This window comes from Alligator mississippiensis, chromosome 3 (genome assembly GCF_030867095.1).
Source record: "Alligator mississippiensis isolate rAllMis1 chromosome 3, rAllMis1, whole genome shotgun sequence".
In the NCBI taxonomy this organism is placed as follows: domain Eukaryota; kingdom Metazoa; phylum Chordata; order Crocodylia; family Alligatoridae; genus Alligator; species Alligator mississippiensis.
The window spans coordinates 196,434,496-196,462,055 of NC_081826.1; the positions used below are offsets into that span (position 1 = coordinate 196,434,496).

The window sequence follows — 27,560 nt, forward strand, 5'->3', positions numbered from 1 at the left end:
GGACTGCAACATTAATTCCTTCCAGGTGTTATTCTTTTCTTGACCATATTTTCATAAATGTTGTATTGATACCACCTACACTGCAGAAAAGGCTTTCTATATAGTAAAAACCTTGCTAAAATGTTGGTTGCAAACATTCTTTATGGCCTATTTTTCCACTTAATTGTCTGGAAATAAAGGAAATTAATGTTACCTGTGGCGGAGCACAGGGTGCTCCTGCCACTTTAACGGCCTGGAGCTGGCAGCCTCCAGGTGCCTGATTACGGCAGCCATTTTGAGGCTTATATAAACCAGGCAGTTTGGCTGCAGGAGGTCAGGCAACAACATTGCCTGGCTTTAGAGCTGCTGTGGATACCTGGAGGTAAGGGGGAGCTGTAAGGGGATGGCAGGAGGCTCCTGGTCCTGGGCATGACCTGAAACTGCACCCTGCCAGGAGTGGGTGGTCTGGTGGGGCTCTCAGTGGCGCGGGAGCCCACAAGAAATGCCAGGCCAGTTATCACCCCGGTGAAAGGTGAGTCGGGGCGCCTTAACCCCTAGCTCCCACCACCACCAGGTGGGTGACCCCTGAGTGTTATGGGGGCCGAGAGGGCCAGTGTTGTGAGGGGCCCAGAGAGGGCGGACCCCGAGAGTGGTAATGATGTGGGCGAGGTGCTGCGGTGGCTCCTAGGAGGAAGGGAGTAGCGGCACGGTGAGGCCCGGAGATAGTGAGTGGCTAGAGAGACCCAGCCCGAAGGGGAGAGTACCCTCGACTGGCACATGCTGGGGCCAGGACCAGTGAGGGTCAAAAGGGCCGGGGGCCCACCGCAAGGGACGCCCAAGAGCCGGGGGCCTGGGGTCCCAAATGGCCTGGAGATGGGCCAGGGCAAGAGGCCGAAGGTTCCGGGGGAACCACACCAGAGAGGGGAAGATAGCTTCGGGGGGGTGAGGTAGCCCAGTTGACGGCGGATTGGCTGCCTGAGTAGCGAAGATCATAGTGGGGTCTTGCATGGAAGATTCTGGGGCCCAGTGCGGGGGACCAGTGAGGGAGAACACCATGATGCCATCTGCGAGGCTTGGGCTGCGGTATTAGGGGAGGTTGGAGCCGCAGAGCGCCCCTTGGCATCGGGGCAGTACGAAGGGCAGCCTCCCGCTTAATTAACAACTTAATTGAACTAGTTATCATCAAAGGCGTGGCGGGCAAGATAGGCAGGCGGTTGCCCAGAGACAGGGGGCGGGCCGTGGAGATTGGCTCGAGGAGGCCCTCCGTCACATTACCTGTTTTGCTTTGGTTTTCACTGGCAGGAAAGACAGAATTTCTTTTCTTCTTCCCTACCCAGGATCGTGATGCTAAAGGAATATTTTCTTCAGATGCAAGATACAACACTGTGAAAAAAGTAACAGATTCTTATTTCAATTTATACTGTGTTATTTTATTTAAAAAAAAAAAAAAATTAGGATCCTTCAGTATGTAGAGCAAAATAGTAGATAGAGATGTAGCATAGTATCTAAAAAATACCACCAGGGCAGTCCTATTTAATATTACTTGCAAGGGGCATTCTATGAAATTAAAGCACTAAATTCCAAGAGGTTCTTTTTTTTTCTACACATAGGACAATACTACTAATTTAGCTGTGATAGAGAATGTGCATGTGAGTGGTGTTCTGACCACAGAACAAGGAAAAAGTTTTGACTGAGGTGTAACCCAATATTAATACATTAGAATAACAGACAGAATAGTAAGGTATTTATGTCTCTAAAATGTCTTAAATAGAAAGCATTCCACAGTGATCATCAAGACAGTAATTACCAATAGCTGTCAGGCAGTGGCATGTATTAGTATTCTTTCAGAAACCTAGTAACGTAACTCTTGGTCAATGCACCACTTTTAGCAATGGTGGCTCATTCAACCTGTTGTCTCCATTCATGTTATCCAGTTCTGCTGATGTGAAGTGTTTTGGAAGTTGTGGGATGGGAGGGAAGGAAACCTCTTTAAATGGATAGAGTAGCACCTGCAGTTCTTGTCTGTAGAGAAGAGAACCTAATACAGCTGTGATGCATCTCTGTATTTCATATGGAAAATAAGCTAAGCAAGCATAATATGGAGCTGTTCAATGTGACATTCAATCATTCTCTGAGACCCAAGCTTGGTGAATTAAGGCAGAAGTCTGCTGTGCCTTGTGGTTCTGACAAGCCCTTGCAATCTGAGGTTGTATATTTGTTTAACACCTCATTCTCTTTGTGAACAAAGGACTGTAAACTGCTATCCCTTTTTCTCTTTCTATTATATATTTAGGCTAGGGCCAGAAATTACATACAATCTGATACAAATGACTGAAACTAGGTCAGATCTATAACACAACAGAAGTTCAATGCATAACATTGACCAGTTTAAGAAAAACCTTGATGGATATAGTATCAGACTTAACTGATTTAGGTTAAATAGATTTATTGAACTAATCCTAGATCCCCTGCAGATGCAAGTTAACTTGCAGTCCCCCAGCTTCCCACAATGCTTTGCACCTCCCCCTGCAAATCCCTTCTCACTGGGTGGGTGTGCTAGCCTTTGCCCAAGCCTTCTACTCCAGCTGATCAGGGTGATGTGTCCCACCCCTGCCCTCCCCACCCCCCAGCTTCTGGCTTCAGCCACTGTAAGCATGCGGCTGCATTTCTAGAATCAAAAGTTGATGTTTGTTCACTTACTTCTCAGTTCAATCTATGCAGTTTAGACTAACCTGTGAAAATTGAATCAATTCAGCCTCCAGTTTTGATTATCATATTTAGCCTTAAAGTCATTAGACAACTTTTTGATAACCCTTTACATTTAATTAATTGCCTACATTATCATAAACTGATCTCCAGATGAAAGACACTTAATATATAACAGAAGTTTGCAGGCAAGTGTCACCATTGTTTTTCATATATACTTTTTCACATAGGTCAGACCACATTTCTTTCTCACTAGTCCCTTGGTTCCTCAGCCTTGAGCAACAGCCTTTCCCAATAGCATTGCCTAACAGAGTTCGCAACTAACAATGTCGTTAAACTTATTAGTCTTAACAATTCCCTCCTAACCCTTGAGCAGTTTTATGATAAAGCTACATGCTATTAGAATTGACTGACTTATCCCTGTAATAGTAATATTCATTTAGGTTTAAAATAATCCTACATTTATATATAAAGTTATAGAAAGTATACAAAAGATAGCAATATAGTTAGACTATTTTTATACAAGTCAATAGTTAAGACTACAAATCATTATTTTTGCCGATTTGTATCAAAGACATTATTTCTCACTGCCCTTTGGCAATGTTATGCATTTAGTACTTTGTTCCAGGGAATGAAATTAAACTTATATATGTTCAGGCCATAAACTGCATAATTGTTGTATCAAGGAAAGAAAATGCATATCCACCTCTCATTGGAAATTACATTGCAAAGTTACTTGGGGAGAGAAAAGACCAGTTCCATTGTTATAATGTGAAATAAGATCAGTATAGTATTTTGCAGTATTCAAAACACTCTACTAGAAGTTGATACTTAATCCTCATTACATCCTTGTTAGCAAACAGGGTAAATATTATTTTACTTATCAATAATAAATATTTAGTATTTACTAAATCCAGCTTCTTGTAACTATTTCTCTATGGTTTGGTTTCCTGAGTATACAAACATAATTTAATGCATTTGAGTGTTATTATGAGCACCAAACTCTGCAATATTTGGCATATTTAGTAGTGCAGTGGCTTCTAAATAGGTTAGGTATGTGTCTACCTGTCATTTTAAAAGCTGCATTTTATTTATAGAACTGTGGAGAGTTATAGTGTATTTATTATTTAAACAATCTATTAGGATGTAGCAGGTTGTTTTCCATGGTTCATCAGATGAGCTCTGCAGGCTGGCGCAGAGAGGAAAAGGGCCATGCCTCTTCCTCCTCTCCCATCCCCACCCTTTCCAATCACCTGCTCCCTAGGGAGGGGCAAGAGTGAATAGTCCTGCTATGATGTAAGCTCTGGTGTAGTTGCACATATGGAGACCTCATGCTTTCTCCCTGTGCTACACCCATGAGAGGATCTCTTGGAATTTGACCTTCTAACTTTATTTTAAAGCCCCACCCTGGATGTTTGCATAAATAAGGTCCCAATTTTTTAAAAGTTACTAGAGACTTTTGATGCATCAATTTTGCAGCCTTACATGAAACACTTTAAAGGAACTGGATATTCAAAGTGCTGATCATCAGCCCCCTGAAAATGGGGCACTGAAACTTACTAGTCAGTTTTCTCTGATGATTATTTTTAAACCCAATAGAATTTCCCTCTTTTTGATGTTATTGTTAATGTTTTAGATTTTTATATCAAAAGTTATTCTAAAGAAAGGGAAGTCTAGTAAAAGTATTATTAGCTTGTAAAAAAGCTAACATAACAAGGCTATGCTCCTACTTTCTCCTTTCCCTTTTCTGCAGTCAGAATCCTGTGATAAGAAAATGATCTGCCTTGCCAAGGATTGGTGTTACAAAGAGGAGATCAAGTTTCTTGCAAGAAACAAGCAGTAGAAACAGAAAAACTAGAGAAGAAACAAATACTAGATCTCCTAAAGAGGGAACATGCAAGGAATGCATGATACATAAAGCAGAGCTGTTTGTAAACAGAGGTGCTTCTGAAGGGATATCAACCCTTGTGTAGGCTTTCAAAATCATCCCCCCCCCCGGCGCCATCTCTCACTTACTGACCAGTTCAATTTTCAATTTACATTTTAACTGACTGGCTTTCTTGTATACATACTGGCCTTTGGCTGTTTTGCCACTCCAAGAAGATCAGGGACCATCTGCAGATAATTCCCCAGCTTATTGAAGGGTGTTTATGCCCAAAAGCTTGCTAAAAAGAATTTTTCCAACTATTTGAGTTGATCTAATAAAAAATATTGGATTTACCCAAATAACCTTGTTTACCTTAAGAAATTGGTATTTATCCTTATACTGCTGTAAAACAGAACTGCATCACCTGGGTCATCTCTGGAGGGATGCAAATTGGGACAACCACCCCAAGCCCCGTGCTTTGGGAGGACCTGCAGAGCCAGGAGGAGAGGCTGTGGCTGCCATTTAGCCTACCCACCTGCCTGGCAGGTTGGATGGCTCTTTGCTTGGTCTGGCTGGAATTTCTGGCTGCCACCCATCCTGCTGCATCCAGTGTGCTGGGGCTTTTACTCCCCAGCATAACTGTGCCATGGGACAGGGAGGGGGGCCCCTGTACAGGCTGCTTTACCCCAGGCCCTGCACCCTACTGTGATCATTTTTGTGCATCAGCTTCATAGCACCCTGGTTGTTCTGCAGCTACATTAACAGAGCACAGAATTATATCATGATGATAATAGTAGGTGGGCCTGATTCTTTCCTCATACGTTTGTGAGAATCAGAAGTAGGCCAAAAATGCACTCTTTTTTCCTGGGGTTTGTCCATAGATTACAGAGTGGGGGAATTCAACTGTACAGAAATTCATAACACTCATTAATCTCACGTTACTTTACTAACTGCTGTGCACTAACTCCTCCAACAACTAGGCCTAGATATAATAACACTTAGGACTTAGCTACCTAAATCCATTTCAGGAAGATGAATCCATAAGTCCCCTAAGGTGCCTACTAGAGGTCAGATATATAACTCACACCAGACACCTCAAAAATACTGTTGCAGCCACTTATAAAAGCTGCTGAAGGAGAAAGAGAAGGTGCCATATAGATCACCTAATGGTTAGAGCACTCATTCAGGGAGTGGTAAATTGAGGTTCCTTTTGCCCTCAGCCTGCAGATGGTTCTACATCAAATGTCCCATTCCCAGGAAAGTGCCAAAGGTAGCAGGAAGGTACTGCTCTCATAGAATAGCCTTTGGCCTGATGATTATAGCAGCTTCCTGGGAGATAGGTTTGAATCCATCAGAAACAAGGGCTGAGTACAGATATTTGGGCAGGTTAGTCATAGGTTAGGTCATGTTAAATATGACCACTTGGTCTAATGTAAATTGGGATGGAGGGACTGGTTCAGGGTGCAAGCAGTCTTCAGGGGTCTTCAGGAAAGATTGTGGGGGGGGGCAGGTAGGGGCTGCAGGGGGGTTGGTGGGGTCAGGGAGCATTTAATAGAATCTGGGAGACTCACGGGGTCTGTGGGGGTGGGGGGCTTCAGGAGTGCAAGAGGTCTCTCCCCCTTGGGATCCAGGGGCTATTTTTATCCCACAGATCTCCCCCACCCAAGACAAACAATGCCCCCCCCCACATGAACTACCCCCTGATCCTTTCTGCCACTCCCCCCACGCCAACTTCTTCACCTTCTGGCATCAGCAAATGCTGATAAAAACAGCACCAGGTGCGGCTTGCAGGACAGGGGTTTGATGCGCTGGAGTGGGAGTAGGGGGTCTGGCTGGTCCATGAGAGGGTCTGTGTGGTGGTAGGGGGAAGGGACAGGGGGATTAAAAATAGCCCAGTACCAGAGTAGAAAAAGTGCAACCCTGGGGCCAGCAGCTGGGCTTTCTCAGCTCTGGGGCTGCTCTGGGGACTATACAGTTCAGTCAGGTCAGTTTTGCTGGACCTGAGCTAAGTTAGACTACATTGGCGGTACAGTTAACTTAGATTGGGTTGGCCATTTTTAGACCCATCTAACTGTCCTGAACATATCCATCTAATTAGTATAAGGTCCACACCTGGGTTAACTAAAGTAGATGGGATGGCCATTTTTAATTTAACCTTAACTCTTAACCTCTTCAAATGTCTGTACATAGCCAAAGTCTCCTAGTTCCTGGTGAGAGATCTTAACACAGTGCTATTATGGAATAGTCATATATTATCATAACCTCCTATCCTAATAGAGAAGTATGAATCCTGCTCAGTTCTTTGAAATAATTTATGGAGGTATCTTTCTGAGAGTAAATTTGGCCACGGATTGGAAGTGCATAGAAGTAAATTGTTGCCACCAGTATTAGAGGTTTACACATTTCTAAATCAAACAGTTTTTAACTGGACTTTTGCCTCTGTAAATTGCAGGATGTTTACTGTTGTGCTGGCTTTTCTAAAAACTTTCACCGATGTTAGCATTTTATAATTGTTATCCCATACTTTAATATAGCTGGCTCATTTCTTTCTTAGATGCTGAGAAACAGATTGCAGTATTGACTGAAGGAAGATGGTTCACAGTGCTTTCTATTTATAAAAGGTTATAAAATATTTGCAGATCAAGAAGAGGCTTTGTTCTGAGAAATTTAAGTAAGAGCAAGATTATTCCATGGTTTAAACTTTTCAGAAAACTACACACAACCATGCCTCTTCCAATAGTAAAGTTATGAGTTACCAAGACATTTTCAAAAGGCTAAAACACTAATATCTTTAGTTTAGCAAGCCAGTTCTACAACACTATTAGGTGTGCCAGTCCTTTAACCCTTTATCAGTTCAAACTTATATAGTACAATTTTTTGCCACCTCAAAAACATAACTCTTTCTGTACATTATTTAAAATAGATAGGAAATCCATGTCCTACTTTTTTTGGCATCTCTTTGTAGATACATTTTCCAAGAAGCTTACAGCATGTAGTTACTCTTTTTAAGCTTCACACTTATAGTTCACATATTTGCCTCCCATCAAATATTTAAAATAATCCCATTTGTCTAACATGGCCCTTCTACTACTAATAAGCTGTGTCCTATTATTTTCCTGAGCAAACCTTTTACTGGTTTTCACAACAAAATACACTAAAGAAAGTTTACCTTCATCCATAGTAAAAAATTTGCAGACCAACAACAATGGTTCCACGCTGATAAAAGTTAAGCCTACTATGTCAGACTGTTGTACTTCTTGCTAGGCTACAGGATACTGTTTCCAGTGGAAAGTAAGAAGGGTTTTTGTTGGAGATCAGGTTTCTTGTTCAGGCAGGGGTCAGGGCAACTCTAATTCAATGAATGGTACTTTTTCATAAATGTTTCCCTCTGTAGCTGAAGGATAGAAATGCCTGGATTTTTTTAGGAGGCTTAGTTTTAATGATCAAGTGAAACTCAGTATGTAGCAGATTTGGCTAAAATTCGAAATTATTAGGGAGGCAAAGTTTTCTGATATTTTTTTATTGGATCAAAATGGAGTTGGGATAAAGTTAAACAAACTTTTACATGAAAGACATTCTTCATCAGGTCTCTAATCACAGGAAGCCAGACATAGCATAGTGAAACACAGCAGAGGGGAGGGGCTGAGAGAAACTGTCAGGAGTAGTAGATACACTGTTTGAAGAATAAATGAAGCTGGTTCCTGACCTATCAAAAGGAATGAAGGCCAGTCTCACCTTTGCTGTGTGAAAAGAATGTAACATTTGGGTAAAATATAATGTGTCATAAAACCAATATCAATGTTTAGTCCTTGGATCTTAAAGTTCAGTCAGCTTATGAATTTTGTTTCTAAATTTTCCTTTTAACAGGTGTTAGGTAGGACTGTGCAAAGTGGTTAGTATTCACTTTGGATTCAGTTTCGGCCGATTCGGGGGACAATGATTTGATTCAGTGATTCAAATCACTGCCCTGAATCGATTTGGCGGAATCTGATTCAGAGATTCAGATGCTGCCGAATCAGCCAGATCTCCAAATCACATAGGCCCCATCCCCCACCCACTCTCCCAACCCTGCCTGAACCCAGCTCCCGGATCTTTGAAAAGAAAGCCCCCACTCACCGGCTACTACCAGGCAGGGGAGTGATCCCTGCTACCCCCTGCTGCCTCCTGCTGCATGGGGGGCTCTGTCATGAGCACCCCTGCCCACTCTCCCATCCCCCGCCCCATGGCTTCCCCACCTACCCCAGCTCCTGACTCTTTAAAAAAAAAAAAAAAAAAAAAAAGAGTCCTGATTCACCAGCTCCTGCCTGGTGGGGGGGGGGGTGATCCCCACTGCCCTTCACTGTCCCCTGCTGCCCCACGCTATTCAGGGGGCTCTGTTACAAGCCCCCAGAAGCCCTGGTGGCCATTGCAGCAGCTGGCAAGTTTTTTTGTTGTTTTCTAAAGGGCCAGGAGCTGGGGCCGGATGGGGCAGCCATGGGTGATGGGTGCTGAGACAGTGGGTTGGACTCAGAGGGCATTCAGGGGAGCTGGGGGAGCAGGCAGGGGATGGAGCCTGGCAAGGGTGCCCCCATGGTCCCCTCCCCACTCCTCCAGCCCTCCTCCCTGGCCCCCTACTTATCAGCACCAAGTCTGGGTCCAGCTCCCTGTTGCAGCCAGTGGGGACTGCCTAAATCTCTGAAGCTCTCTGAATCTTTTCTGAATCAATTCAGAGAGCTTCAAATTGATTCAGACCTTTTAATTGGCCCCCTGATTCAATTTGGATTCAAAGATTCGGCCTCTGAATTGGGCTGAATCTCCTCCGAATTGACTCAGCACCCAAAGCTTCACATGGGTAGATTTCTTTTGAGCACAAGGATAGGTCACAGACAGTGGTTGTTCTGTGAGAAATGTGATCCTGATCATGTGTGTATCTCTGTCCTTTATAAACTGTTCTGAGTGGCTGTACTGCCTTTGAGGGAGCAGCTTAAGAAACGGAGTATTTAACAGGAAAGTTGCCCCCATCTATTAGATGATGTGGATTCTTTTCTACAGCCTTATGTTCCTAAACCGTCATCCCCTGGCTGCAGGATAGGAAATAGAGCCATGGGTCTGCCTCCGTCCAGGTAGCCGGATCTGATCATAGCCAGAGCATCTACATGAGACATGTAAATCCCTACAGTAAATGTGGAGTTGCCTCTGGTGTCTACACCTACAGCCCTATTGGGCCTCAGGAAATTAATAAAATCTGCAGCAGGTTAGTACTTGTAAATACAAATATTATTCTGCTGAAGTTTTTTCATGCGCAGCAACACACATGTAGACACTGACAGAGCTGGCTGGGGCACAAAGGTGGTTCAGTGCAGGGGCTGCCTACTGGCTAGTCCCACACTAAAGCAACCTAGTGCTCCAGGCAGTCCCTGTGCAGCCCTGGAGCTCCTGGCCAGCCAGGGCTGCTCCAATGCAGCTCAACATTCTGCAATGTGTAAACATGGTGCGCAGGAGCAATAAAATCTGATGCGGTATGTGCTGGACTTTATTGCTGCCCATTGATATGCACATGTAGATGTGCCCAGAGAGTAGGAGGAGTAAACAGTATTTGTGACCAGTCTTTGGGTGTACCATGCAAGAGTTGGATGGGCTGGGGAGGGAGGAAATGGGAATGACTACCGTATGTAAGTGTGAAGAGAAAATCCCAATCTAGCCCCAAGGAAGGATAATAATTATGCGTAACCCATCACCTAGGCGTGCGGCTTTCATCCTGCCTAAACAGCAACAGGTAATAGGCAGTTTGACTGACAACAATACAAAATAAAAGGATATACTGCAAACTAACAAAAAAGAAGACATTTAAAGTATCAGAGACTGAATTCCAACAATCAGCACAAAATTTAACTCTCAAATCAAACTCAAAACTACTTTGAGGTTTAGAAGAGTACATTTGTACTTCTTCATTGCAGTTGAAAGAATGTGAAATAGGATATTCTTGCCACATTTCCAGACCTGATGAAACCAGGAGGTATTGAAAATAATTTTTTCATGTGATTTCAGACTCAGTTTTCACACAGGCTTACCCAAAATGGGCTTTGCTATTGTTGATGCTTTAGTGTATCAAACTGGTATTATATTTAAATTACGGTGTTGCCTTGTATTACTACTATGCTTTGAAGGAAGAGCATATACAGAGGCTTTGTACCTTTTCTTTCTTACCCATTGTGCTACCAGCAATAGATTAGGGTATTCTACAATTTTTTTAATCCCAAAATCATTCACTGGGATCACAGCATAATGGATCTGATAACTGACTACGTTCTTATAGTACACTATCTTGGAATGGTTCAAACATGAATTCTCCCTTATAGTTATATCATTATCCAGTACCAGGCACTGGAAAAGGCAAGCACCTGTCCTTCCTTAAACAACATTTATGGAGAACTGCCAAGTGTACTGTTCCCATGCATTTGTGTCCCCATGCAAGTCGAGAAGAATGACTCAGGATTCCTGTATAGTTGGTGTGGTACTGAGGTCAGCCCTGGTGCCCTAGGGAAATGAAGGTGGAATTTGTCTTAAAGACTGTATCCTGAAAGAGGAGTGCTTGGAATTAGTGGACCTATACAGCAGATTCATCACCATTTCTTTCCAAATTGAAGCCTACTTACAAATTAGTACATGACTAAAACTTGCATGACTGATTGTGTTAGAACAATGGCTCATTTCAGGTACATTCCCTTCCCATTTGAATGACAAAGGTGATTAATAAAGACAGACACTGGAACTAATAAAAATATATTTAATTATTTTTTCATTAAAAATAGGCTCTTGTTAAATGTGAAATGTGGATCTTTGGTTATGAAAACAACAGGTCATCAGGATTTGTTTTTCCCTTTCTCTTTCCTTTGGAAAAGAAAGGGGTAAGGTAGAGGTTGGGGAAATGAAAGGAAGAAAAAGGCAAGCAAAGCACTCCCTTCCAAAAACCAAATAACTGAAGAATTTTGTTGTTGTTGTTGTTTTTTTTTTTAACCAAAAACTTGCAAACATTTCCTACATTAGGCATTTCAGGGAAAATGAAAAACAAATACGTTATGGTTCTTCCTCACCCCAGGTGCAGTTTACAATATTTTCTTGCATGGTGCACACCTTCAAATAACCTAGACACCTTGTTTTTGAAAAGCAAAATCTTTTTTCTCCTACATTCTTCCAGTCCTGGCCTAGAGCTGGCTTTTTACATGGAGAAGCTGTGTTGCAAAGTGGCTACCAGCTTCTTTCTCAGCCAGCAAGCAGAGAGCAGCTATGAAAGGGTTACCATTGACAGCCATTTTGTATCACAGCATCATTATGCTTCTGTTCTGGTAAAGAAAACCAGCTCCCCATATAATACACACACCCCAATTTGGGAGGGCTGATATTTGGGAGAAAAATGTATATGTGATCTGCAAGTAAATATGGTAATAAAATGTAAAGACGTCAAAGCATAAATGTCATATGATAGAAAAGCACCATGAACAGATGTAATGGAGCAAAATAAAAAAGTATTTGAACCAGTGTTTCTATTGTTATTATTTCACTAACAATCAAGGGCCAAATGAGGAACCAAGATTCTACTATGGTAACTACTATATAAACATACAGTGGTGTATTCTAATACCCTAAAACCACTTCCTCTGGCATAGTCTTATCCTACTCTTGCTAGTCCTTATCTTTTGAACAATACTTAGCATTGCCACTTAAAATAATTTAATTAATAATCAGTTATAGGTATATCTTAAAAGGTTAATGCCCTGAGATTGGATGTTGTTTTGTCCACTGGGGTGCATCCACTGGGGTGCAACTGAGGTATGTGGCACCACAAACACATCTGTAGCGCCACATACTGAACAGTCAGATGTTCTCTGCATTGCAAAGGTGCACTGCCCATGCATGCACTACTCTGTTGGTTTTTTTTCCTGTAGGTTTTTTTGACCCGCAGGAAAAAAAACCCCAACAAACTTGAGCAGTGCATGCATGGTCAGTGTACACCACTGAAAAGTAGAGCCAGGCCACCTGAAGCCAAGCTGCAGCTGCCAGCCAGGCTCTGCCCAACAGGATCACAACTGCTGCAGTCTGGGGAGGCCCCCAAGACCCCAGGTAATGCTGCTGGGGCCAGCACAGTGCTGGCCCAGGTCTCCCTTACTGCCCCTGGGGTAACTTGCCACATACTGAAGTGCTTGCAGCATGGGGTTTCCCCGGGGACCAGTAGCTGTGGCCCAAAGCACGCTGCTGCTACTTGTCCCCAGAGAACCAAACATCTATGCTCATCAGATGCAGCCCCGGTGTCTTTTGTCATTAACAACATACTTTGTTCTTAATCAGACAAATGTAAGCATTAGACTTTAGAGCCTTGTTTTCCTCTTTGTATAGTCCTTGTCATAGTGACTATATTAAAAAGAAATACCCCTATCAGTTAATAACAGCCACTATGTTAAGCGGTCTGAAAGGGTTGGTTTAGTATAAAGATGGGTCAGATATGAAATATCACATCCAAACTTCTTTCCTTTGCAGAAGTTCAGATGCATCTCCAGATCTGAATTAAATGCTTTCGTGAGACTTTATAACAGACAAATTGCAACAAATACAAAAATTCAAGGTATGTTCGTCTCTTTCAAATGTAAATACACTCTAGCCCTTTAAATTTTCTCATAAATAATTCAGGCTTGTGTTCTCTGTAATGCTTTCTTTCAAGTAATAATGTTCTTCAACTGTTTCAGGCTGGAATAAGACTTAGAATATGAAACATGAGATTTCTATTATTAGTTGGCAGCACAATAAACAAATGCTATTCATCATATGAATCAAGATGCCTGGAAAACTAATCCTGATGCAAAATATGTTTCTGGGAGGCTGCAAAGATCTGATATTTCAGATTTGAAATGAGGAGAAAACACTTAAACATTAAGATGGAGGTGGGCTGAAAAATATAGTAGCTGTATTTATAGAATGTGCCATCTACCTTTTAAAACTGTTTGCTGAACTTTCTTGCAGTTTGGAAATTGGTTTATTTCAGTTTATTTTTATTTGTGGTTATACAAATCAAAGGAGGATTAGTGTAACCACCCTCCTTTCCTAGAGGCTTCCTATGCAGTCCAAATTCTTACTATATAGATTTATTTGATGTAGCAGTTGGGATGGAGCACATGAGTCTACCTGGAAGGCAGCCTATAAAGCCAGGAAGCATTGTAAAATCTTTTCAGAATCTGCATACCTGGGATGAAATCCTGGTTCCATCAAAGTCAGACAAAACTTACAATAACTTAAATTGGGCCAGGATTTTACTTCTTGTTTCTTGCATGATACTGAGGTGTTAATCACAGCATCATTCAACACAGAGCTAAAATCACCAGTGTCCATCACAACACGAACATGGTTATTGACTTGAGTACATGGCATTGCATTAGCATTGTGTGTGATGCTGAAAGGTTAAGCTGTACCTTATCATGAGATTCAGAGAATACTGCCCCAAGTGACTGCAGTGGCCATGCCTGGCTTGCATCCAATTTAGAACCTTCCATGCTTTTCATGGAAGGTCAAAACCAGAAAGCTTTATTATTGGGTCAGAAATTAAATGTTTATTCTGAATGGTGGTTTCCTTCCACACTTTCCTCCAAGCTGCTGCATTGTCATGTCCTACAAGGGCTTGTACATGTGTCCACAAAGATTACCAGGAGACCGAGCAGTGAGCTGGGAGGTTCTTTAAATCTCTATGGATGGGGAGGTCTGGGTTGTCATTCATGCGGACGACCTCTCTGTATTTAGCTTTGTCATGGCAAATGTCTGGAGGAGCAATATTAGCCAGCACCAGTAACCATTGAATTGGTTTAGATTTCAGGGTTCTGGTGTAGCATGCATTGAAGAATTTAACTGGACATCCATGCATTTGGTAGCAGCCCAGACAGGTGCACATGACTTGGCCATTGAGGAGACCAGTGCCATAGCAGAGGTGCGAAGTACTCCTGCAGTGGCATCACAGCTCGTTCCAGCGAGTTTTTGCACTATGTTCACCTGACTCTTAATCTTGACAGCTATTTTTCAAAGATGATTACAAAAAGTTAAGGTCGAGTGTCACACCTAGTAGGACAGAGTTGGAACATGTTGTAATTTTTCTTGGCAAAAAAGAGATGTTGAGATGAACATGTGCTTTGTGGCTATTGAGGTGAAATTCTGAGATGATGGACTCAATTGGGTTTGGTAGAAGATGATTGCTTGCTCATGGCCCACCCTGCTATGTAGAAATCCAAAACAGGAAAATCCACAACTAATGTCATCACAAGGGCAACTGAACACCCAACGGCCTCCCGGCTGATGGAGCAACAACCATAGCAATAACTTTAAATTGTGGCAGAGCTGAATTAGATTATCTATCCAGAGAAAAAAATAACAACAACCAAAAAAACCCCTGCTTTACTATTAGAACAGTTAAGCAGTAGAATAGATTACATACACAAGTTATACAATCTGCTTGCAAGGCTTGGATATAGAATGACTGCAGCCAAAGCCTTATCTTCAATGGACTAATCAGCATAGTAGTTGTATTTTGTTGCTAAAGCCAACACCCAAATACTACCTCCTCTAGAACAAAGAGGAAGCAAGGAGGGGATTATATATCAGAAATACCTGTCAGAGATACACTGCCTGCCTACCCTGCTAGTAAGCTGCTGAATCGAAGGAAGAACACAGATTTCACCAAGGAATTTGGAGAAGGCTGGAAGTCAAGCTTTGTATATATGACTTGAATGCTAGCTAAATTGTGGTTAATACAAACATTTCTTATATATTTCTTTGTGTGTGTGTGTGTGTGTGTGTGTGTATATTTCAAATAACTTCTTAATAAAGAACGATTTTATTTTGGAAACATGAAGTCCTGTCAGTTATACACAACACATTTCATATGAAACATACTGCCTCTTGCTCAAGGTTGTGTCTAAAGGCATGTTCTAGTACTAGTACTATGTAATAAGGAATTGCCCTAATGTGAAGTTCTCCATTTTCTCCTCGATAATTATATGTGGTATTAAACTTATGTACTATTCTCATGTTGAGGTTAAGCAATTAGAGGGGCTCGCTAAGGGTGACAGCCATGTTCTGTCTGTTGCTGTTTTTGTTATTTTGTGTGAAAATCCTTTAATACTGTCCTATACTCTGTGGCCTTCATGGGCATGCCCAGATGAGTGTGCACATGCAGTTTGCAGGCCCCGCAAACTGCACATGGTGCATGTGCAACCATGTACTGTGCTGGAAATTTGCAGCACGATGCCAAAATTTGATACCAGGAATTCCTGGTATAAAAAAAAAAAAAATGGCGGCAAAAAAACCAAACACGCTGCATGCTCCAGGACCATGCACTAGAACAACTAGAGGCTGGGTCGTCCAGGCATGTGCTTTGGTTTCCAGCCAGAGTGTCTTCCCTCCTCCAGATCTGCCCACCTCCTCCAGCATACTGGGAGAAGTGGGGAATGGACATTTTGCCTGAATCAGAGTATTTTGCCCCACATCACAGTGCATGTGCAAGGATGTGTGCAACAGCAATAAGTAGTGGCATAAATTTGTGTCACTGCTCTTTGTGACACTGCAAGTGCATGCCCCTACATGTGGGAATGTAGCCTACTACTCCAAGCACGGAGCTAATCTTATTTAAAGGTAGCCAAAACTTGTTTATAAACCTCTCCCATGACTACTTTTATTGTCTGTTAATTAACATAGCTAATTAGATTCCATTTTGATTTTTAAAAACTGAAAAAAAAATTGTATTTGGTGTGTTCCTAAACTACATACTTTTGTATTATCCTATTAAGCTGGGAAGACAATAGACTCAGAGACTCTGTGTACACTGCTGACATTTTCTGATTAATGAAACAATGGAGGAGTTTTTACTATGGGACCATAGAAATGGGAACTAGTGGACTGGGAGTATTTGGCAAGGCATGCCCAGGCATTTAATCAAGGCTGTTAGGTTTCTTTTGCTCTTTTAACATTTTGAGTACTTTTCCACTTTTCCTCAGAGCAGTAGTGCTTTACTATATCTCTAGATGCCTGCTGTTCCTACTTGCAGAAAGTGCTGAAATAGAAGCAAAATGACAGAGACATTTTGCTAGGTCTCTTTTTCAGTAGCTGTTTCCAATTACTATGTGTATGTGTGTGTAGTGTGTGCGTGGGCATGTGGGTGCAGCTATCTGAGTCATCCACTTCCTGAAACTAGCAGTGAGTCACCACCAGAGTATTTTGCTTTACAGTACAGACAACTTGCAGTAATTTGTCTTGCCTTATGGCTTAATTGTTAGTTAATGGTTTCATTGTTCTTTTCCATGAGCACTTTATGAGGTACACAAAAATGAATATGCTAGGAATAATTATTCATAGTTAACCATATGCAAAATGATCCATTACTGTCTTGCTACAAGTTATAGAGAGAAAACAAAATCTCCATCTTGTAATTTTTATCTTTATCTGATAAACAAATTGCATATATCAATCACTGATGGTACTGGTATTCAGACATAACATACAATATAACATGCAGCAGATAAACTTGCACATACTTCCTTTGAACTTGAAAAGGAATAGTAATACCAAGGGTTAAGTTTTGTTTTCATGTAAAAGATTGTTTGAGTACTAGCGTCAGGGTAGGTACTCGAGTCCAGTACTAGAGTACTAGAATCAGGATAGGTAACTGGAATTTCCCTCAGTCATTCTGCCCAGACAGCATAGATGAAGGAAGGATGCCTAGGGAATTTTGGAAAAGGAGTGGATAAAAGTGTGTCCAGTACTAGACCTTGTTTCTGCTTCCAAAAGAACACTGTCTGCTCCCGTTGGTGCTTGTTATTCCTGAAAATGGGAAGAGGCTCAATATCATATTAATAATAACGGGAGCATATGCACAACATGTGGTACTGTGCATTAGGGTAGTTTACTGAACAGTAAGCATGTGTGCCTACACGTGTGTGCACTTAATATGCAGTAAAAAATCCTTAACCCCACTTAATTTTGCTACTTGCAAATACAAGTAGCAAATTTACGCAGGATTAGTTAATGTGTAGTAACATACATGTAAACATGACCCGGGAGCAAGTTTGCTCCCGGGTCTGCCCAGCAACTAGGGGACCGACTTGAAACCAGCCCTACGGCTGCAGGCTAGGAGCCTCTCCTGGCTCAGGACTAGGCTGTCTCTATGGCAGCCCCTGTCTGGAGGCTATAAAAGCCTGCTGATATTTTGAGCACCGAGGCACACTCACCAGGGATCCTGAGCACACTGCAGGCCCTGTGTGCCCCTCTGAGCAACCCATGGGCTACCTGTGTCTGCCTGCCAGCATCCCAGTGTTGCTGCTTGGCACTGCACTGCTGTATACAGCTGCAGGGTGCTGAAGGGTGCTGCAAGCTGCTGCTGCTTCTGGCCAGGCCTGTCAGCCCCCCAGGGCCACCTGCAGGCAACTTCCAGGCAGCAGGGCCAGTGCCATCTGGGGCATTGCCTCTGCCATACAGCTGCAGGTCACTTGCCATGCCCACATGCTGGGTGCTGCAGGCAGCTGCCCAGGACTGATGACACAGGCACAGCCATGTGGGGGCCCAGAGAGCCAGTGCAGGACCCAGCATGGCATTCTTGATCTTGCCCAGGCCTGTGACCACACACATCTGAACAACTGCCTCCTCCACCTAGGACCTCAACTGATGCGTGATCTCAGGGCACTATGGGGTGAGGCAGAAATGCTGTGTCAGTTTGAGCGGAGTGGGTGCTCCAACACTCACATTTATGAGGCTCTGTCAGGCCAGATGCAAGAAAATAGGCACAACCAGTTAGAGCAGCAGTGCTGCAAAAAGGTCAAGGCCTCATGGACACAGTGGGTCACCATGACCGACCACAATTTTAGGTCTGGCCGTACCCATAAGTCCATGTCCTTTATTCAGCAACTGGTAGACATTCTTGAGCCCCAGGAGCCAGGTCTCAGCTGTGCTATCTTTAGCAGCATGGGTGACCTGGCTGAGCCCCCACCCCAGCCTGGCACCTCCAGTAACACATCATCAGAGAAGGGACTCTCAGGCATGCAGTGCCCTGTCCCACCCAGCTCCCTGGATGCAGTTTCCACCAGCAGCTCAGACAGCCCTGCCCAAGTGCTCAGATCCTGCCTCACCAGCTACACAGGCCCAGGGCCAGACATAAAGCACAGCCAGCCATGATACCAGTGGCTGCCAGCAGCACTAGCTTCTCCCCAAGGGGTCCCTGGCCAGGCACCTAAATAACATGCCCTGTGAGCTGAAGGCATCGGGTGCAGCTGCATGCCATTGCCAACAGGGAGGACTGTGCTGAGCCACCAGCCTCACCAGCCATGGACACGTGCCCAGCTCCACAGTGAGGGTCTTCTCCACCCCAGCCCTGCTCCTGCCCCCTCTCCCTGCCTGGCCCAGCCACACTCCCAAGGCCCCAGTTTCCCCCTCACAGCACACAGAGAAATGGGAGACAGTGCTAAACTTTACTGAGCATACTGTGCCCCTTCAGCTAGGTGGGCATGCACCTCTCACAGGCCAAGGAATGCATCAATGGCAGCAGTGATATTGTCCTCAGCAGTAGGGGGCAGTGACATGTTTTGAAGCCACTGGTAGCCCTCTAGGTGGCAGCAGGGGTTTCAGGGTAGCCCGGGCTTGCCCCCTGCATTGTTGTAGGTCATGGTCCCATACCAGGAGTGCAGGTGCACCCAAAGCATCATGAGGCTCATCAGTGGCACAGCGTACTGGGTCAGGTACCCTCAACCCATGCAAACAGCACATTGTGCACCTCCCAGGGCAAATGCAGCAGGGGAATGCTTGGGATGCAGCAGCGGTGTGGCTTGAGGTTGGCCCTGGGGTGCCTCTCTGGAGAAGTCTCCTGCAGGGGGTGCGGGGATGTGACCAGCTCCTCATCCCAATTGTCCAGGAGCCCCATGACCCACTAGCCCAGGCACCGTGGGCTGGGCAGCAGTGAATCAGAGCAGTGGGCCTGAAGGGAGATAGGGAGCAGTGTGGTCTGGAGCAATGGCAGCAGATGCTGCCAGCAGCCTGGCCTGTCATGTCCTGGGAACAGGCTGAGGGAGACAGGCCACCCACAGACAGAACTCAGCAGCCCACTGGACCCTGGGGAGCACGAGGGTGTGGGGGGTTTGGCAGCAGCTGCCTGGGCCTGCCCAGCTGGCTTACCATGGTCCCTGGGCACACATGCACATCTGAACCCTGATCTGTGGGCAGGCAGTGCATGGCCCCTGATATAGAGCATCTTATCTCTGAAATCACAAAAAGGTAGCTTATAAGAAGGGAACAGTTGAAGAAATAACTAGGGAAGAATATAAGAGCATTGCTCGGGCATGCAGAGATCAAGTCAGGAAGGCCAAAGTGCAATTGGAGTTGCAGATGGCAAAGAATGTGAAGAGTAAGAAGGGTGTCTACAAGTATGTCGGTAGAAAGAGGAGGATCAGGGAAAGTGTGGATCCCTTATTGAATGGGGGAGGCAAACTTGTGACAGAGTATGCAGAAAAGGTTGAAGTGTTCAATGCCTTTTTTGCCTCTGTCTTCACAGGCAAGGGCAGCTCCCAGACTACTGCACTGGGTAGCACAGTTTGGAGAGGAGGTAAGCAGCCCTCAGTAGCGAAAGAACAGGTAAGGGACTACTTAGAAAAGCTGAAGGCATACAAGTCCATGGGGCCAGATGGATGTACCCAAGGGTGCTAAGGGAGTTGGCTGAGGGAGTTGGCTATTGTGATTACAGAGCCATTGGCCATCATCTTTGAAAACTCATGGTGATCATGAGAGGTCCCGGATGACTGAAAAAGGGCAAACACAGTGCCCATATTTAAGGAACAGAAAAAGGAGGATCCAGGGAACTACAGACCAGTGAGCCTCACCTCAGTCCCTGGAAAAATCATGGAGTAGATCCTCAAGGAATCTATTTGTAAGCATTCAGAGGAGAAAAGGGTGATTATAAACAGTCTGTATGGATTCAGCATGGGCAAGTCATGCCTGACCAACCTGATTGCCTTCTATGATAAGCTGACTGGCTCTGTGGATGTGGGGAGACTGGTGGATGTGGTGTACCTTGATTTTAGCAAGGCTTTTGATATGGAACAAGGAGTAACAGTCTCAAATTGCAGCAAGGGAAGTTTAGGTTAGATATTAAGAATATTCTCATTAGGAGGGTAGTAAAACACTAGAACTGGTTAGCCAGAGAAGTGGTGCCATCCTTGGGGATTTTCAAAACCCATGTAAATAATTCTTTGACTGGGATGATCTATTTGAGGATGGTCCTCTTTTGAGCAGGGGGTTGGACTAGATGACCTCCTGAGGTCCCTTCCAACCCTCATTTTCTATGATTCTATGAAATGTTGCAAACTTTCACAAAAAGCTTCTATCTCATGTCTCTGCAGGTCCTGCAACTGGATGTGGGGGAGAGGCCACACTTAGCAGTGGGGTTGCAGGCTGAGGGCCACTGCCATTCACTGCCAGGGCTCTGTGGATGTACTGGCTCCACCAGAGACACACGGTAGACTACACCCTCCTCCTCCAGTGGCTGGTGGTGGTCACAGAGGAATATATAGAGAATACACAGGCTTGGCAGGCAGAGGATGTCACCCATGAGGATGCGTGGACTGATGGGAAGGGGTGCAGGACTGGTGTGAGGAGGCACAGGACCAGGTGTTCTGAGCCAAGCTCCTGTCCCTGAAGCATGAGGTGTTCCCAGTGCTACGGGAGCAGACTGTCATCCTGGGCTGGGCAGGACAGGCTATAGACAATGACCATTAGGTGTTGGACACTGTTCTGCCCCTGGTGGTCACATTCATGCTGCCTGCTGCCCAGACTCTGAGCCTAGCCCTGCATGTCCCCTGGCAGTCACCCGCTATCCTGCAGCAGGCTCCCACTTAGACCTGGGAGGAGTTCCTCCACTGCTTCCAGATACCAGGAGCCCCTGTCCTGGGCTCTGCCCCAGGTGCCTTACCACCCAGCCCTCCCCCTGGACCCATCCCTGCCACCTGGCCTGGCTCCATGTGGGCAGGGAATCAGAGCTGCCTGCATCAGCTCCAGGAGTGCACGCCAGCCCTGCTAGGCCTGGACCAGCCAGAGGGGGAGCTGGCTGTGCCAGAGGATCACTAGATGCCATTGCCCTTGGGTGAGCCACGGCATCCAAACCCATGGGGGATGTCCAGAGGCTGGGGTGTTGGCTGCCTGCCCCCAGGCTCTGCTTCCTAGGTGCTCTCACCCCACTCCAAGACACCACAAAAATCACTTTGTAAATAGTTTGCACAGGGAAGAGGGGTTTTTACTGTTGGTGGGTGGGGTAGTGATGGAGGGACTCTGTTTGTTGGTGGGGTCTGTTTGTTAGAGTGGGAGGGATGCTCTGTATGTTGGGGGGAGGGGAAAGGGGGTCTATTTGATTGGAGGGAAACAAAGGCTTGTTCTTCTGACACATGTCTTCAGTAAGCGTGATGCAAGGTTGGGGCAGATGAGACTGGGGCATAGGTGGCAGTGCAGGTGAACTAGAGTGGGGAAGGCTGGAGGTGGTGGTCAGCCAGGGCTTCCCAAACTCAATGGGGCCCCCACTGGCAGGTGCATGGCTGTCTTGGGACCTTGGCGAGGGTGCCTGCTAGAGCCGGCAGGGCCAGCACCATGGCCAGCAGGAGTGCGGGGCACCTGTCATCACTTCCAGGGGTGATTCACTGGTTGTCACGGCTGAGGCAGGGGCTGGAGCAGCCATGGCATAGGGAGGCAGAGTGGGCAGGGAGAGAGCTGCTACATGCAGCCCCTGTGCTGGGCATGCTGTTCCTGGGCAGGGAAGGGGCTGACCAGGCAGCAGAGAGTCGGATGGGCTTTTAAAGGTGGCTGCCAGGTACTGGCAGCTGGAGCCAGAGTCTAGAGCTCCCCCCCAGTTGTGGCAGGGGCCCATTACAGGGCTGCAAGAAACTTGGTACACATTTTCTCCCTAATCCCACATGTATAGACACCTGCCCAAAAACGCTTACGCCAGAGTAGCTTATACCAGCATAAATTTAGGCTGGAATAAATACATGTGTAGACATGACCAATGAATACTACTGTACAGTTTTTTATGATTCAGTTAATTGATATATACTGTGCACCAGCCTCTCCCAACCTACCAGCCCCATCCCCTGGATTTACTTGACTTCAGCTTCCCATACTTCCTTTTGGTTAGTAACTAGTGCTTGCATGCAATGATACTGATTCAGGTTTAATCATATTAAACCAGTAGTTCTCAAACTTTTTAGACTCATTCACCCTTTCATTTGACCTGAAGCACCTCTCCATAACTTTTCTTACATGAGCAGCAGCCCATTTCAAAAACTAATTCATTTATTATAGTGCCTACCTCCTTGCAGAAGAGCGAAAAAGTGGGAGACCTGCTTATCTCTTCACAACTTGTGGCACCCGTCAAAAGATCTCATAGCACCATTGTTAAAAATCACTGGCTTAACCTAAGTCACCTAAACCTTAGCCAGGTACTACAAAAAAACTTGTTTATACCCTGAAGCTTCTTCTTTATAACCTTCCTTGCAATGTTAAGTCAGAATTTCCTCCTACACATAGTGTTTTTGTATTCAGATGCAAATCAGTAGCCACTGTTACAATGCTTCAGTGCTCTCATAAAAAAGGATCAAATTGCACCTAACTTAAGGGGACCCAAGTCCTGACAGCAATCATTAAACCCTACTTAAACTTTACAGGAAAAATTGTAACATTTAGCCACAGCCCTTCATTGAGACTGGTAGGAAAATAGCTTTGCTTCAGTAGGAGCGCCTTTTGTTCACCATGGAAAAGAAAGCTATAACATTCCTTTAAATCTATTACTAATTTACCACCACTTCATGTGTTCTTGTTGAGCAAGTTGTTACCCTGAGGAGGAGCTTGGAAACAATCTCTTCACTGTCAAGGGCATTGTGGCTGTGGTTATTTTTGACAGGAAGGGCCAAGTTACATCTTAAACAGTGAGCCACATATATGGTGATCCGTGTTAGTGCTAGCTTGAGTTTGAAGCAGTCACATGTTCAGGCCAGCAGGGGCCTGGAGGACTGAAATGTAAGAATCCCTTTCCCCCTTCCCCTCCCCCCATTCTGGCCATCCTCTGCCCCCTGGGACTCCCTTGGTTCCCCCTCCACCACCGCTGAGGCTCCACTGCTTCCTTCTTGGAGTTATTCCTCACCCACCCTGCTTACTTGTGGCTGACCATGCTGTCTGTCTCAGTGGAGCAGGAAGGGTTAACCTGCCTGCCAAGATATCCCAGCTGCTCTCCCATGGGCTGAGCCCACCCAGGGAGCAGCAGAGGTATTTGGGCAGGTAAACTAACCCTTCCCTATCAGCCCCCTGGGGACAGACAGACAGCAGGAGTAGCCACAAGCAAACAGAGGTGATAGGGGTGCAGTGAGCAGGTGCTGGGGAGGGTGTACATGTGTGTGTGTGTGGGAGGGGGCGCAATTTGCGCCAACAGAAGAAGGGGGGGGCAGTTGTGGTATTTACACTAAAGTGCAGCCTTAGTGTGACAGGAGCTGAGTAATAGGGATCAGAGATAATCCCAGCCTAGAGTGGAGTAGCTTTGAGCTGCATAACTAGTGCTTAAAATTAGTTTCAGGCATTAATGTGCAGACAATACAGGTATTAAGCACTCCAGAAGCTGCCCAAAATTAATGAGTAACAAGACCCTAATTCAGGCCACCTTAAGCTTCTGAGTGGCTCAGTACTCCCTTCCTTTCCAACTTCCAAACACAGCCTTGTTTGAAATGATGATGCTACTGAAACAAGCAGCTCATGATATCACAAACCTAGGAATTGCGGTAGCAAATATTTCCACATTAAAATGCAATACTGCCTCTGACAAAAAATGATAGGCAATATACATCACAGCGTAAACACTTGTTTTAGAAAGTATATATAGTTTTACAGTTCAAAATATCTGGATTTTCTTTTGCTCTACCTCTTCCCTTGCTATAACTTAATGGTATCTTTTGACTAGGGATGATACTAAAATGTATAAATCCCCCAGATCTGAAACTTCAGACTAGGTTGAATTCATGGCATGCATCAGTGGTCAGAATCTAAATGTATAGGGATATCAACATTGTTGTTTAAAAAAAAAAAAAATTGTTGACATAGTGTGACCCTATTGTACACAGTGCTGTACAAAAAAATATTTTAAAAAATATATGACAGAATTTAAGTAAAGAAAGAAAAGGTGGACATAAGAGACAAATGGAGTGTGACATTACTGATTAGCATGATAGGCAAGTGTTGCAGCTGTGTCCTCTTTGTGCAAAGAACCAGGTTTCACCCATTCATAAATCTTAGAGGTCCAAAGCTAAACTTAAAAATTGCAACTCAGGCCCTTTCATAGTTATCACAGCTGATTATAGCACATCCATTCAGTGTTCCTGTTTCCAGATGCTGATTCTCTAAAATTTAAGAAGCCAATTGTCTCTCTTTTGGATATGGAGTTGATAAGGGAGAACCATCTGTGTGACTCCTGGACCATTTCTGATCTACAGATACGTCTCAAGACACCTTGCACACTAGTGTGTAGCATAGAATTAAATAAGCTAGCTCTAAACAGACTATGGAAGACACTCCCATAGTAGTGGAGAATGCTTCTGAGGGAGCTCCATGAAGACCTCCATGTGTAGCTAGGCTATATTTAGTTACCTCAGGTATTGTGCCAGTGCACCAGATGCAACATACTTGGGGTTCAACAGAGGAAGCAAAGTTAATAGCTGTTTAGTCTCCATCATCTTAAGATTTCTCACTCTTCCCCAGTCCTTGCTTTTAAGCTATACAACCGAGTGGATCAGACCAGGAAGACATTAACACATAGCGTAATTTTTAACTCACTAGTTTTAACTTTATTGCCTTAAGCTGACTTCTGTTAGTTTACATCAGATGAGGATCTGCCCCCAGAAATGTAAAAAACTATAGTATCAAACTATTTATAATTGGTCTTCCCTTTCTTCTGAAATCTGCTGTTGGTTCATTTCAGTGAACAGTTTTGCAATGCATTTTTGCATGTGTATGTATGCTTTGGAAGGGACCCATATTTAGCTTTCAGACCAGGAACAGCCAATCACTAAAGTTGTAGAAACACTCTGGTTACTAGGTGTGGTCTCTCAGATGGCTTTATAAAATCACAAGCCTGAGGCTTTGCTCTTCGAGTCCCTAGCTTCCAGAGAAGTAAACTTTGAGCTGTGTGAGGCAAAAAGGTATGTTTTCAATTCTTTGTGGGGTTCAGTTTGATTCAGCAAACTTTAGCAAGTATATGCTACATTTACCAAGTGACTTGGGGCAGTTTTCTGCAGATTGCTTTTGTTGGCACAGGCAGAGATGGGCGTGGTCAGCATGTTATTCATTTCTTAGTTTTAAAGTACTAAATTTACATGTAGGGGCTGGAAATGTCACCACTGTTGTTCCTTACTTGATCTTCATAAGAAATCTTGAATTGTTTTTAAGGACTGAAGGACAAATTTGCTTGGAATGTGTTGGTTTCCTTTTCTATTGATTACTGCGGAGAACTATTTTTATAGCTAGACTACAAGGCACAAAGAAACAAATATGCCTTATATGGAAACTTTTTTTTTTTTAACTGCTCCAACTCTGATACCAGTTAGCTGCTTAAATACACTAGCAGAGAGCACTCATTGTCCTACACTCCAGCTTAAGTGAAAGCAAGATATCACATATAAAGAAATGTCTAAGAAAATAATATCTTTTTTTATATGTATGTAGCTATATGAGTAAGAACAAGTCAGTGTGAGTAAGGGCTCTAGGAGCTGGTTTTTGGTCCACTCAGGTTTTCCTTTTTTGTTATTGTTGCTGCTAAGGGTGGGGCTGTTTCAACCGGATCTGTTCTTTTGTGTCCAGAGAACAGGTTTTTCAAGGTCTTCATGTATTCTTAATGTAAAACAAATGCAGTGATTCTTGGATATTTATAGGAGTATACAGGCACTGTATCTGCTAACTTCTTGTAAGACCGGGTAACTGTATCCACACAATATCAAATGCACGATAGATGGAAATTGTCCTTCGGAAGAAAAATGGTATGAAAAGGTATAGGTTGATTTTGATCCCAGAGTGAAACATATATACCTTTACTTAAGTAAAGTGGGAGTCATGCCTGTAAAAATAAATTGAGACTAAATATCCTTTTTTGGTTCCCCAAAAAGATAATAAGTAGTATCTAATTGTAATTTCCTATTACTGTGAATACAGATGGCTGACATTTTTATGACGAGACACTTTTTCCAGGCACACATGTTAAGATCAACAAACATGTTTTCTGAAAAAACAAAATTAATCACTTCACTTGACTTTTCATTTTGCATTTCTTTCCATCTTATACTACAAACTAACAATAAAAGTATTTACAAAATGAGAAAACCTAAATCAGAACTAAAGTCTTACTTTTTTTTAGGAAACTTTGAAAGAGAGTGTTTTGTTCCAATTCAGAATTAAAACAGATTTTAAAATTGTAAGGTTTTCCACCAGAGGAGCTCCAGCTCCTAAGCTACCTCTTCTTAATGTGGACTATAAAGAAAGTCAGGCCTGCGTAGTGGAATGAATTATGAACAAAATCCTGATAAATTAGCCAGATCACTTTTTAAGTACCCTGTCTAGTGAAATGGGAATAAATGTTACTGTTTTCCCCTAGCATAACTGCAGCTTGGCCACCTTTTCTCCCTTACTGTTAAGGCCATTTGTTATTACCTCCCAGCCAGAGTTGGGGACTAGAGGGACTATTTAGAGGAGGTGCTACACCCTGCTGATTCCTGAGACCCTGGGTTGCTTTATGACTCTATCTGTAGTTCAAATCCTCTCACTGCTATAGCCCTCTCACCCATCACCTCTGCTAACATTAGCCTCTTGCTCTCAAGGACTTCACGAACCCTTGGGACCCAAGAAGGACCTTTAATTTTTAGGAAGTCTGTTATTGTCCTCATAATAACTTTAAAGACTTCACTATCAGTTATTGTAAACTGTCATTTTGCTATAATCA

The 27,560-nt window shown here is 44.0% G+C and overlaps 2 protein-coding genes and 1 long non-coding RNA gene across 5 annotated transcripts in view; 2 read left to right on the top strand and 1 right to left on the bottom strand.

The window, feature by feature from the left end:
• LOC109280815 (uncharacterized) overlaps positions 1-27,560 on the bottom strand; it is a 163,203-nt gene that overhangs the window by 64,763 nt on the left and 70,880 nt on the right. For 2 of the 3 annotated variants that reach the window (XM_059724795.1, XM_059724794.1), the window contains one exon: positions 1,255-1,362. In XM_059724795.1, the coding sequence (XP_059580778.1) occupies positions 1,255-1,362 (108 nt within the window). Of the gene's footprint in view, positions 1-1,254; positions 1,363-7,721; positions 7,817-27,560 lie in introns of those variants that run through there. The other variant, XM_019478161.2, reaches the window with a different exon arrangement.
• Positions 279-15,416, top strand: LOC109280816 (uncharacterized). Its single transcript, XR_009460987.1, has 4 exons — positions 279-361; positions 1,317-1,373; positions 13,067-13,151; positions 14,384-15,416. It is a non-coding gene; the product is annotated as an uncharacterized LOC109280816 (long non-coding RNA).
• Positions 25,662-27,560, top strand: part of ANXA1 (annexin A1) — a 28,146-nt gene continuing 26,247 nt past the window's right edge. The window contains exon 1 of the mRNA XM_006277205.3: positions 25,662-25,770. The gene's annotated coding sequence lies outside the window, so the exon portion shown is untranslated. The remainder of the gene's footprint in view (positions 25,771-27,560) is intronic.